Source organism: Seriola lalandi, unplaced genomic scaffold (assembly GCF_002814215.2).
Source record: "Seriola lalandi dorsalis isolate HSWRI2012SDOR001 ecotype SW California unplaced genomic scaffold, Sedor1 jcf7180002054130, whole genome shotgun sequence".
In the NCBI taxonomy this organism is placed as follows: Eukaryota; Metazoa; Chordata; class Actinopteri; order Carangiformes; family Carangidae; genus Seriola; species Seriola lalandi.
The window spans coordinates 168,857-181,613 of record NW_019524683.1 but is presented as its reverse complement, the minus strand read 5'-3'; the positions used below and the strand labels follow the sequence as shown (position 1 = coordinate 181,613).

General features: G+C 42.7%; 1 protein-coding gene across 2 annotated transcripts; it reads left to right on the top strand.

The window, feature by feature from the left end:
• The first annotated feature begins 1,018 nt into the window (after positions 1-1,018).
• LOC111652959 (cysteine-rich secretory protein LCCL domain-containing 1-like) lies at positions 1,019-12,525 on the top strand. 2 transcript variants are annotated; one of them, XM_023403377.2, is made up of 15 exons: positions 1,019-1,252; positions 1,975-2,286; positions 6,835-6,953; positions 7,907-8,039; positions 8,202-8,317; positions 8,522-8,622; positions 8,802-8,969; positions 9,088-9,148; positions 9,319-9,385; positions 9,541-9,671; positions 9,790-9,833; positions 9,943-10,015; positions 10,416-10,485; positions 11,042-11,175; positions 11,376-12,525. In XM_023403377.2, the coding sequence occupies exons 2-15, from the start codon at positions 2,020-2,022 to the stop codon at positions 11,425-11,427; spliced, it is 1,536 nt and encodes a 511-aa protein (XP_023259145.1). In that variant the 5' UTR covers positions 1,019-1,252; positions 1,975-2,019; the 3' UTR covers positions 11,428-12,525. The 2 variants fall into 2 exon arrangements, with proteins under 2 accessions (XP_023259145.1, XP_087029354.1); XM_087173228.1 differs by lacking the exon at positions 1,019-1,252 and adding an exon at positions 1,667-1,789.
• Positions 12,526-12,757: the final 232 nt, after the last annotated feature.

Here is a 12,757-nt window from a genome sequence, read left to right as displayed (position 1 = left end):
ACTGTGCGTCATTTTCACTCATGTCTCCACTTCAGCCTGTTTGCATGTCTTATGCTGTGGCCCAGGTTCATTCATGTTTTTTGGGGTTTTTCTTTATAGCTTTTATTTGCAGTGTTTTATATATTCTATATATGTCCCTTCATTTTGTCTTTTTTACCTCAATGACAGTTTAAAAGAAAGTTTCTTATTTGTTCTGATGGACAGTCAGAAAAGAGCAGAGAGAGGAAGCAGAGAGAGAGAGAGAGAGAGAGAGAGAGAGAGAACATGCACACACACACACACACACAGACACACACGCACACACATATACAGACACACAAATCCAACCCACAACCTTTCACAACTGTTCTAGTGTATGCAAAGGCAGATGAATCAGTGCTTTGTGGTCGTGTTGCAGGGGAGTGCTGGCCACCCTGATGGCTGCTGCTGCTGCTGCTGCTGCCATTCACACGTGCAGTAATAAAAAACCTGACGTGATCTCAGACAAGTTCAGGAAGACACCACTCACACTCACAGATGCTCATAAATGGGATGTTTGATGCATTTGTGCCAAGAGTGCAAATAATTATTACTATATATTGGCTGTCTTTCTATTGATTTTGCAAGCACATTAATCACATCATTCACTTTAATCCATTCCATGCACATATGGTCTCTTAGCTCCTTGGACCCTTAACCTGTAAAGACTTAAGACTGTGGCCTATTTTAAAATACCAACACCTCGTTTTCCTGTCAAACAAGAAACCTGGAAACAGCGAAAAAGTGCAACACTGCTCTCATAACACCCACAAGTTTACCTTCACGTCACTTCTTGGTGCGTTCAGGTGCCTCCTTGAATAGATCAACCCTGGAGTGCCAACAGATCCCTGCCGGCCTGTGCGTGTGTTGCTCTGGGTGGGGGTGGGAAGGTGGTGGTGGTGGTGGGGGGGTGAATTTGTGGAGGCGTGGTCCGCCGCGTTGCGCGTTGCTAAGCGTAAATTTGGCATATAAGCGCAAAATGAGCAGCAGTCCCACGCAGCCAGCAGCGCACTGTGGGACCTGAGGAATTCAACAGGTACCTATAGACATTTCTGAGCTCTCTGTCTCCCAGAGCGGATGTACAGTGTGAAGGAGAGCCGACTGCCTGCACTCATTATGTGTGATAGATGGAATTAATTGGACATCGATCGCTCTGCAATAAACTGAAGAGGTTTTGGCATCTGGAATATTTCACCTGGGAGATATTTTTGATCAGTTTTGGCGGAATCTAAAGGTGAACTTGCACCATACTTTATTATGTCACTTAGGAGTGTGTGTGTGTGTGTGTGTGTGTGTGTGTTTGCATGTAGTTTCTAGCAGCTTTTGTTTTGTCACTAAAATATTTTACAATATTGTCTGTTATGTGACTTTTTCTATAGTTTTAGTGTAAAAAAAAATAAATATATATATATATATATTTAAAAGTATTTTAGTTACTGAAGGAATCATTAAAAAGAAAATCTCAGTGTTCATGTCTTTTTTTTAAAATAGAAATTAAAATGCTGCAAGCCTCCCTGCAGCGCATGTAGGTACATACAGTACAGTAACTCACGCATGCGCACTGAATATCACGCTCTGCAACATAACGTGTGAAAACTGAGTTTACACTAGTCCTACTGTGTGTAGTGATGCGGTGACCTGCGGATGCACTCGGGCTGCTGAGAGCTGTTAGACTTAACTGTTTGAAGTGAAGTCCCTCCATGATTACAGCATTATTACACTGAGACAGATTGAAGCCGCCTTTTTTTATTTTAAAGATGCTGTAATGTAGGTAAGCTTGCTAAGAAGGGAGAAGATTAATGTGCACTCATGTAAATGTTTAGCTGGGATTTGCTTTTAATGAAAAGAACTAAAATAGATGCATGCAAGCTTTGTTTTCTCGTGCAGTCTGAAGTAATAAAGCAGGAATTTAAAACTCGAGCTTCTCTAACTCAACATGCGTTCTCTGTTCTGCAGGCAACAAAAAGCTCCCTTCATTCTGCAGCAGTATTTTCCCTCGTCATGAAGAGTCCTCTTCCTTTCCTGGGCTGGGTCAGAGCGGCGAGCTTGTTCCTGTGCCTGACCCAGACCGTCCTGGCCATGGTCCTCACCAACTCCACGCGCCTGGAGTCCATCCTGGACAGGTACAGGGACAAGGATGAGGAGTGGTGGAGGGCAAGGCCGAGAGGGAAGAGGGCCATCAGTGAGGGCGACATGCACCTCATTCTGGACCTGCACAACAAGCTGCGTGGCCAGGTCCACCCTCCTGCCTCCAACATGGAGTACATGGTAAGTGCTGCGGACACTTCTATCGGAGTTTAAACTCACAGTAGCAGCTATCTTTCCTGCTCTTTACTGGATTTGGGGAGGTTTATGCATCAGTGTTACTCATTATGGCGTCACACTTTGTTCAGTCCAAGTATGTTAGCCAAGCATCCACACAGGGTTATGTTAGAACAATATTATTCCATCTTCCTGTGTCATTCCTGTGACTTACTGGCTGTAACTGCAGTACGGGAACAATGCTGTTTCTTTGTTTCCACGTTTGCTACATGGTGAGCATGCTAACTTTTTTTTGCCATGGAACTTTAGCCTGTTAGCACAATGTCATTTATGAAATATAAAATAAAGTAATTCGGAATAAAAAAAAATAAAAAATCAACCAGAGACAGCGTTTTTCACCAAATAATAGAGCTAGCGTTAGCTTAATCAGCTAGCCCTCTGACAAAAGTCCATGGCCATCAGCTAAAAATAAAGAGACCCACAATATGAATTTTGAGTGGTAAATTTGCGTGATATATTTTATACCAGCTGCATATAGATAATGCAAAGAGCACACACACAGAATGAATATAAAGATGGACGACATGACAAAACACCTTGAGTGCCCTCTGGTGGCTGGCTGCAGTATAGGTCATAAACCCCGCCCCCTCTCTATGTTAGCAACATCAAAGCGTACGCCATCGTTTCTGTCCTTTTTGGTAAATCTTATCATGCTGATGAAAGATTCAAGTGTTAATCTATCTGATAAGTTTGGTTTTAATTAATTATTTGATGTTATAAAACGGGAGTTTAACGTCCTGATTGGCAGCTGTGATTGCGTCACGATTGGGTCACTACTGCGCAAACTCCAAATGACATCACCAGATAACATCACCAGTGCAAGACGGCAGTGCTCTTATATTTTGGGCAGAGAGAGGAAGTGGAGATGCGTCGTCCATCTTTATATACAGACATTGGTGATGGGGTCATATATATATATATATATATATATATATATATATATATATATTTATAATTAAGATCAGGAGAGTGTGTCATTGTGACTTCCTGCATACATATATCAATAGAATAGATCCGGCAGGGGTTCATATCAAGTGACCCAGGCCAAAGCCCTCTCATGTAGCTCTGTCAACTAAAGACAGCAGAGTAGGGAAGGAAAGACTCGCTCCTGCCTCCTGCCTCCTACTTGCCCGGCCTCGCTGACCCTGGCCCAGATCCAGCTTTCACCCCCACAGTGTTGTCCTGCCCTCTACCTCAACCACCCTGCCCTCCCTCCCTCCCTTCCTGCCCAGTGTCTCCTTACTATATCACTCCATTTCTCCTCCTGCTGACTCTTTTCTCTCTCTCTCTCTCTCTCTCTCTTTCCCTCTCTCCTTTCTCCTCCTCTCTCCCCATCCGTCGCAGCTCACTCAAACCCTGGCCGAGGTCCATGTTATCTTTTATTTGATCCTCCATGCATCTCATTTCGGGTGCCGTAGCGGTGAATCTATTTCAAACATGTCAAGCCCCTGTCGTTTGAAGTGCGGGGCACAGTAGTGTAAATGTATGTTATGTACACTAATCCAGTGTTTCTTTAGCGAGGGATACTATTACTGATGATAATGATGTGGTGAGGCAGGGGACTGATGAGGGCCAAGTATTTGGTTTTCAGATTGCAGGATCTGGAGAGGCCGAAGGGGCTGCACCTCACTGCAGCTCTGACTCCCTGATTTCACACAAAAGCCATTCAGCAAATGCCTGTAGAGCACTGTTGCGTCCGTTAATCTAGAGCACGTCATTTCATGCCCAGCAGATCCTTTCCTGAGAAACAGAGACTCCCATAATCGCAACCACTTTCTACGCTGTATTGAATACGAATTACGAGCGTTTATGTGAACCGATTTTGCGTGCTTTGAATTTCAAAAACAATGGCTACTTGTTTTCTACTACATTGAGAACACGTCTTAAATCCACTGCTGTACGAATGCACATCTCGCACTTAGCTCTGGTGGTCGCTGGCAGATGGAGATGGCTGGAACAAGGTCTGTATTTGGGGAACTTAATGCTCTTTGGAATGCAAAAGCAGATTGGTAGTTGTTACCGTGACCTCCCTCCAAAGGCTGGTGGGCAGTCCATCTTCCCCTCTGCGGGATAATTGAGGGTGAAGAATAACAAGAACACGGGGAGAATAATGAGCTGGCAGAGATCACTGGTATCCGCTGTGGGTTGCTTCTCGCACTGTTTGTACTGAACAAATGAAAAAAAAGAAAGAAGGGGAAGCATGGACGAACAGTTCAGTGCCTGTACACTTTCTCACCTCCGCTCACCTTTTCTCTGTGTTTCTGTTTGTACTTTGTCGTCAGGTAAGAAGTGCTCGACGAATTGTCACTTTCGGGAAAGTTGCAGAAATCGTCAGAGACAGCTCCCCCTCCCTTTTCTACGTCACAAAAGACAATCAAACACTTTGTTTGAAACATAACGAGTCCTGAGTCATTGGTGAGATCGTCTTCATAGTTCATAGAAATCAACACTGACTTTTGAGACGAGAAGACAAAAGAAGAAACGCAGTGTCAAAGTCGCACTTTTCACGTTTCGCCAGGCAAATATGTGCAAGCACTCATTCTTGATGGATTACTTTCTAACATCTTGGTCTTGGTTTTCATTTCGGCGGCCATGTGAGATCTAGAGATTCGGCATCTGGATTATTTATTCACGTTATCTAGAGATTTGGCCTGTTGATTATTTGACATCATACCAGCAACATTACATAAAATTAACACCTTTCACTGTAGTTTCCGTATCTGTTACGCTGAATCCGAATATGATCCAGACATGGAAATATAAATACGATTTATTTTTTTTTAACAATTTTAGCAGCTGCATGTAGAGACAGTGACATTTTATCTCAAAAATAAACCAGCTAATAATTTATAACGAAAGAAATCCAACATTCGAGGAGCTATGTAGAAAGATAGATCCGGCAGTAGCAGTGACGCAGCCGCAACGCACACGTAACGCCAGCAGATGTTAGACAGCTGAGATGGAGGATGAAGTGATTTATAGATCCATAATCTGCTGGGCAGTTTTTGATATTTGATAAGTCCTGAAATTCTTTGATCTGTTGCCCACAAGCCCCTTGCATTATTCTATGTTTGTATGTTTGGTCCGAACGCCCAGTAAAGGTCACATCACTCTTATGTCCTGCAATTGTTCTTCCCCATTTCCTGTTCACTTAAACTGAAACCGACACAACGGACGAATTCGAGCATGTTTCGGCTGCTTTGAGTTTTTCATCGACTGGCCCCTTTTCATTTATCTGGTGAGGACAGTTTCCTTTTTCCATCGCCCGATGGTATCAGAACTGGTTCAACCCTATCCTTCAACTGAGGCCAAACGAGCGGAGAATAATTAAACGTGGAAAATTCCACCTAACAACTACAGCAAAAATGCGGTATCACATGGCAGGGCCTCAGTGTCGGTATCTCAAGTCACAGCTGGATTGTGGCCGAACTAAGGAGTCAAAATATCACGTCTCCAACCAGGCCTGAAGAGTAAGCAGCACCACGGTGAATGGGCAACAGCGCAAACACTAAACACAGTGTGTCGGCCTTACCGAGCATATGGAACGCATTATGGTGGTCAATCGGAGCCGTTACAACGCCACACTTGAGCATTATCCCATTAGTTTTGACGTGTGATAGCCGTAATGCAACTAAACAGTACGCCAACAGCAGAGCACACTGCGCCTATTCTTCTACCTCCCCCGGCAGTAAGTTTACTCTGCCGTAACGTTTGGATTGCTCAGTCTTAAGCCCACGTTTCTGCTTTGTCCAAAACAAAGAGGTGTGTGAATAGTTTTCAGCTATTTTCACTTAAATTGAGTTCAGTTTGGTCGTGTTTCTACGGTAAGGATGGCATCAAGCCTCCAAACAGAGACTCTCTGTTTTGCTTTTTGCTTCTTTTTTTCCTTCTTCTTCTTCTTCTTCTCTTGCTTGTTTTATGAGACCAAAACTTACTGGAAACAAGCTATCAAACAACCACACAGAATAGTAGCACAAAGCTGCAAGTTGCTGCGGTGGTGGTGATACCTCTGTGTTTCCCCCTTCGCTCTCATATACGTGTCTTGTGTGGAAGAGAGAGAGTGTGTGTGTTTAATAGGAGAGGCCTAGTTTTGACTACACTGTGTTAAATTTGCGAGAGGCATGCACACAACCACAGCGCTTTAAGGTAAAGAGCAGCTTCATCTTTCAGGTCTCCAAGTATGTTTCAGATTAGTTTCAATGGAATTTAGTTTCTTCAAAGGGAATGAAGAGATATCTGTTAAAAAAAAATGTAATGAGTAGTAATTAAAGCCACAACTATGGTAAGTGGCCACTTAAATCAGGAGGGTGATCAGGAGTGGAGTTTCAGGTCTGCAAACATCTGTTAAGAGACAAAGCTGCTCTGGACCTGGAGTCACAGAGAAAAACAAACCTTCAGAGCTTCCTGAGCCAAATAACTTTTTAACCAAGATCCCGTGTGTGTGTGTGTGTGTGTGTGTGTGTGTGTGTGTGTGTGTGTGTGTGTGCTCCCCAGGTATGGGATTATGAGTTGGAGAGGAGCGCAGAGCACTGGGCACATACCTGCCGATGGGAACATGGACCGAGCCACATGTTGACACAGATTGGCCAAAACCTCGGAGCGCACTGGGGCAGGTGTGTATCTACAAATATTACAGTGGAGTGGAGAATATATGTTTATGAAATATGTTTTTATTTTTCCTAACATCACAGCTGAGGCGTTGTTCTTTGTTTAAATGTTAAGTGTCATTAACAGTTTGTGGTTGTTGAATAAATATGGTTTAAATATGATTTTTTTATTAGTTGCTTCCACTATCGTTGTTAATGATTGATTAAAATTTGTGGGGTGAATCTATCAATTCAAAGTTAGTGGCTCGGACCCAGATAATAAGAACTGAAGGAGGAGCTTTTTGCAGCTGTTTGCAGCAGATAGAGTCTGCAGACTGATTTACTGACAGTCCTGCTTTAAAACAAGAAACCTTTATATAATGTTAATTTAAATGCCTCTGCTGTCTGGGGAGTGATTAGTTAAAATGGGTTATTTACATTCTGAGCATTATTCCGTCATTGCTGAGCATTAGCTCCATGTTTTTTAGTATTTAGTTCGGTCCTGTTGATAAAATCAGCAAAGTGGCAGCAGACTGACGCTGTGCCAGGAACAGACGTCTGTTCTCGGTTACAAGTCTAAGACGCCAACAGCTCACTTTGTGCTGCCTCATTTGAATGAACCTCCCACGGGTTTACACCTGTGCACCCCGCACCCTCCGCGCTTTGCACCTGATTATCACACAGATGCACAAAGGGAATTTCAGGGCTGGGAAATTACCACGCTGTGCAGCTTCAGAGGTCGTTGCGCCGCCGTGAAAATAGGACCCCATATCTGTAATTTAAAGCCACATGCACTGGCTACCATTATATTATTGTGACAGTTAATTCCTTATAGGAAGAAATCAACCAACAAATTAGATGTAACCGCATTTATGTCATGCCATGTCTTCAGTATATGTATTATATCATGATTTATGTGGTGACATAATTAAAAGATATAGAGATATACAGAGATTACAACACTTTCTCTGTCACTTTAGGGACCGTCCGCCAACATACCACGTCCAGGCCTGGTATGATGAGGTGAGATACTACAGCTACCCCTACTCCCAGGAGTGTAACCCTCACTGCCCCTTCAGGTGTTCTGGACCTGTATGCACTCACTACACTCAGGTAAAAAGGCTTTTATATTTACATGTGTTTAAGGTTAAAAAAAATGGTGGAACTGTGTTGCACTCAGGTATAATGTGTATTTCCACATACTAAAATCATGCCTCGTGTTCAATGTGAGAGGACGACTGGATGCTTCACTTTGTTTGTGTATTTCAATTCCAGCTGGTTTGGGCTACTAGTAATCGTATTGGTTGCGCCATCAACGTGTGTTACAACATGAACGTGTGGGGAATGATCTGGGCCAAAGCTGTGTATCTGGTCTGCAACTACTCTCCTCCGTAAGTCTGGACTTGTTTCAAGAGATGTCAAAGATTAGATCATCGATTAAATCATTCACCAAACATACACATTTCAGACTTATCGATTCTTTGTGAGATTTCTGAAGCAACCTGTTAAAAACCAAAGCATCAGGATTCAGCCTCCACAACACAGAAGTTTTTCTTGGTCACAAAACAAAAATGAGGATGCGATTGTGATTTCAGGGGGAACTGGTGGGGTCATGCTCCATATAAATATGGGACGCCCTGCTCCGCCTGTCCAGCCAGCTACGCAGGAGGCTGCAGGGACAACCTCTGCTACAAAGGTGAGTTTGGGTGGAGACTTGAGGTCTTCAGCTCCTTAGCATTTTCCTTTGCACCTTGACAAAATGACGAGAGATACTCGTGGTGTTAATCGAAGAGAACGGGTTTGCCCCACGTTCTGTTCGGTTCTCTTAAAAGTTTTGGTCATAACGTGAAGCTAACGTGGTGTCCACGTTTCCAGATGGGGGTGTGGACAGACGTCCTCCTCCTGAGATCGAGGAGACCAACTACATTGAACCTGAACCCGAACCAGTGAGGGACAGAGATCCCCAGCCCAGGGCCCAGTCGCCAGACCCCTCCCCCAATGACAACCTGGACAGAAACCAGGCTGTCAGCACAGAGCAGATGTGTAAGCAGCGCTCCCATGATGTTACTATCTCCGAATGGGACGATTAAGCATGTGTAACATTATTAGCATTATTAGCATTAGCACATTATTTGTAAAAAGCTCTTGTTTGTTATTTCAGGTCAACAGGTCGAGTGTGACACTAAACTGAGGGATCAATGCAAGGGAACAACCTGTAACAGGTAAATGCTGATGAGCAGACCGACACTGCAACTGATGAACATCAAATAATCGATGTAAATTATTTTACAGCACATGCAAGTAATATTTGTCGTGCAGCATCAGATAAATGATCATTTCCAGAAAAAAAAACTTTATATATCATTTACATCATTGTTGTTTCTGCCTGTAGATACGAGTGTCCGCCCGGCTGCCTTGACAGGGCTGGAAAAGTGGTTGGGACTGGACATTATGACATGGTAAATAATCACTAACAACAGCTCTGTGTTTATCATATTATATGATATCCTACAGGACAACGAGAGCCTAGAAAATAAGCTACTGTAAATGTTATGGCGACAGAATGTGTGTACTTACGTTTTTACATACGTATCAACTGATGTCTTCACTGCAGCAATCCAGTGTGTGTGGAGCTGCGTTACACTCTGGTGTTATTGACAACGATGGAGGATGGCTGGACGTGACCAGGCTGGGCAGGAAGCAACAATTCACCAAATCATACAAGAATGGTATTCAGTCAATTGGGTATGAAGCAGTCTTTGTGTTTAGTTTTTAATCCAGTCTAGATATACAGCGTAGTGACTCCCTTTATTAGGGGTGTGTGGTGTGGTGTTCAACTAATGATGCACAATTAATTTCACAGGAAAAACAGAAGTGCAAATTCCTTCAAAGTAGAGTCGGTGCCTGGTAAGACGCAGACGATCACTTCTTACTATAACAGATACAAATGTGATGTTAACCACGTACGGAAACTCTGTGGGGTCATTTTGCTGTGCTTTTCTTTTTCTCCTCCCAGTCAAGGCCGTAAGATGCGATACCACCGTGGCCATTTTCTGCCCCTTCAAGAAACCTCTGCGACACTGTCCCAGGTAACGTTCTGCTGCAACGGCCGGAGCTCTTGTGTCGACTGAAAACATCTCAGTGTTTTAAATGAAACCGCAGTGGCTGAGACAATGACCTCGTCAATGTAAAGCAGCAACACTAGCTTATAGCAAGAGTCAGCTAAGATACTCTCAGTTATCCTGCTAACCTTTCAGCATCATCGGTGAAGGAACGTTTGCATTGTCAGATTTTCAGATTTGCCGTGTAAAGTTATAGGTAGCAAAGCAGGAAGGAGGGCCTTTATAAAAATGTTTATATCCAAGACATCAGACATGCTCTGAAAATCTGACTTCAATATCAATATCATGCAGATCAAACATATTTTAATTCCTGAGTCTGCACTGAACATATCTGCCGACCTGACCTGAGCTCTGTTTTTGTCGTCAGGTTGTATTGTCCCAGGAACTGTTTGCGTGACGGTCGAGCCCGAGTCATCGGGACGAAGTTTTACTCAGACGTGAGTTTCTGCATCGTTGTCATGAACTGATCATTAAATAAGTAAAGCACAGGTGTAATTAACACCAGTAGTGATGGCTTGCTTCCATTTAAGTGCCCATACATACATATCTACCTCCTTCACCCCCACGTCAAATAACCTGAACTATCACCTTAATTAACTTTTTATTTTTACTGGCCTACACGTCCTTTTTCAGACATTTTGACTTGTAGTTGCAGGAAAAGGACCGGTGTAACTAATAACACTAATTATGACTCCCAAACCAGTCAGCCAACAAATACCAGGGTCCTGAAACGCGGACTGTAGTCTTTATCAAGATTATTTACACCTGTGCATTTTCATCTAAAAGGCATTAGCTTGAAGGAGCTATTTGTTAGTTTTGCTATTGCTACATAGCCAACGTTTGCATCTCCAGCTGTGGAAAGCAAACACCAGTGTGAACTCCTGTCTCTCTCGCTCATCTTTTCTTCTACTGAAGTTAGCATGCTAACCAGCTAGCCCTGACCCGTCTCGTCACTCTCCATTAGCGACTCACTGTAGCCTCCGTTTCATCCAGAAATCCAGTATCTGCAGAGCGGCCATTCACGCTGGAGTGATCCAGAATGAGTCCGGGGGTTACCTGGACGTGATGCCGGTGGACAAAAGGAGGCAGTACGGTGGCAGTTACCAGAACGGCATCACTTCAGAGAGGTATGATTAAAAATATTTACAAGAATGATTATGCGTGTATTAAATGGATAAGTTGAATTCCTGTCTGTGATTACCTTGGTCGAATTTTAGTGATTTAGCGTCTAAGGTCCAATTCAAATACATATTTATATCAAAATGTGTCATTGCTGTAAAAAATAATAATAACCCCGACACGTCCCACGTCTCTCCTCTTCTTCCAGCCTCGTGAACCCAACGGGAGGGAAAGCCTTCAGAGTGTTTGCAGTCATCTGAAAAACCGCTCTCGAGGGGCAGAGCACCGTCAAACATGGCCACTTCACATCCAGCAGACCCACTCATTATCATCTCACGATCTGTAATTACATTCATTCCTACAGTAAATAATTCAGCTGCTCAGCCTCTTGACACCGAGAGCGCAACGCGACTTTGATATTAAGGCTTTCCTTTTGAAGTTTGGTCGTGATTCCAAGAATAGCTTAGCAAGGGATGTTTGGTGAGCGATGATCTTGGATGCCTCTCGCCTTACGTCTGTCCATAGCTGACCATAATAATCACATTGGGGCTACCTTTGCTGACATGATATCATGACATCATGTTTTCTAACACTTAAAACACTTGAATATACTGTACGCCACCAGATTTAGCACCACTCCAGCTGCCTGCCCAATGTGGGTTTGTTTAATGTCCTAATAGTTTGTGTATAGTTTATTAAATCATGCTTTTGTGCTTGTGCATACTTTTTTTTAAAACATTTTTGAATAGATTTTAAGATAAATCAGGCCATTCACGCAAGTAGAAATATTTTATTTTATGAATTTAACTCCTGTTTAGTCTGGTCTGTGCCTCCCTATATCCTCCCTTTTCGTCACCGTGGTAACACACAGCATAAGCAACAAAGCAGGCAGTCAAATACAGATTGTATATTTCTGTACATAATAATGTTGTAAATAATGCTGAACACTATGCATGTATATGAAATGCTTGCTACCGTTGCCTTTTTCATTTATATTTCTAACACTAAAAGCCACAATTCAAACAAGCAAAAAAAAATAGAAGGTGGTGAAACAGCTTCTGCATGCAAAACATATATTTATCACTCAAGATTTTAATTTTTATAAAGGACAAATTCCATCATAATTTCAATATATTCATATGTTTGTAAATATTGTGTATGTAACATATTGTTTTATTTTATGCTGCATTTCCCAGCTTTTGTTTATAGGATTATATAAATGGACCCTGGCTGGCCAGGAATGTGCATGGCAGAATCATAATTAAAATACTTGGATATAAAAATTCAAATGTTTCGCTATTTCTCATTGTATTAAAGAGTCTGTGTCATAAAATCAATAAACTATATTCTCCCGCTCAGGATTAACGTCTCAGAACAGTTACAGGTTGGACTACATTTCTCTTGTTTTCAGTTTTTGCAGGAATGTCGCTGAGCGGACAAAGATTTCACCAATGTCTCAAATTCAGCTGCGGATCAAACTTACAAGTGAAATTTCTTCCTAGAAAGTTGTGGGTGTTTCCAGGAACGTTGGGGAACACAGAGGAAGAGAAATCTGTCCGTTTCAGCTCCAGGGAAGAGATGTTATCTACA

Excerpts from the sequence above, each read along its gene's own strand:
- LOC111652959 (XM_023403377.2), top strand. The coding sequence starts at position 2,020 with ATGAAGAGTCCTCTTCCTTTCCTGGGCTGGGTCAGAGCGGCGAGCTTG. Across the intron at positions 9,149-9,318 it reads AAGGGAACAACCTGTAACAG|ATACGAGTGTCCGCCCGGCT; the intron begins GTAAATGCTGAT and ends TTCTGCCTGTAG. Across the intron at positions 9,672-9,789 it reads AATGGTATTCAGTCAATTGG|GAAAAACAGAAGTGCAAATT; the intron begins GTATGAAGCAGT and ends TTAATTTCACAG.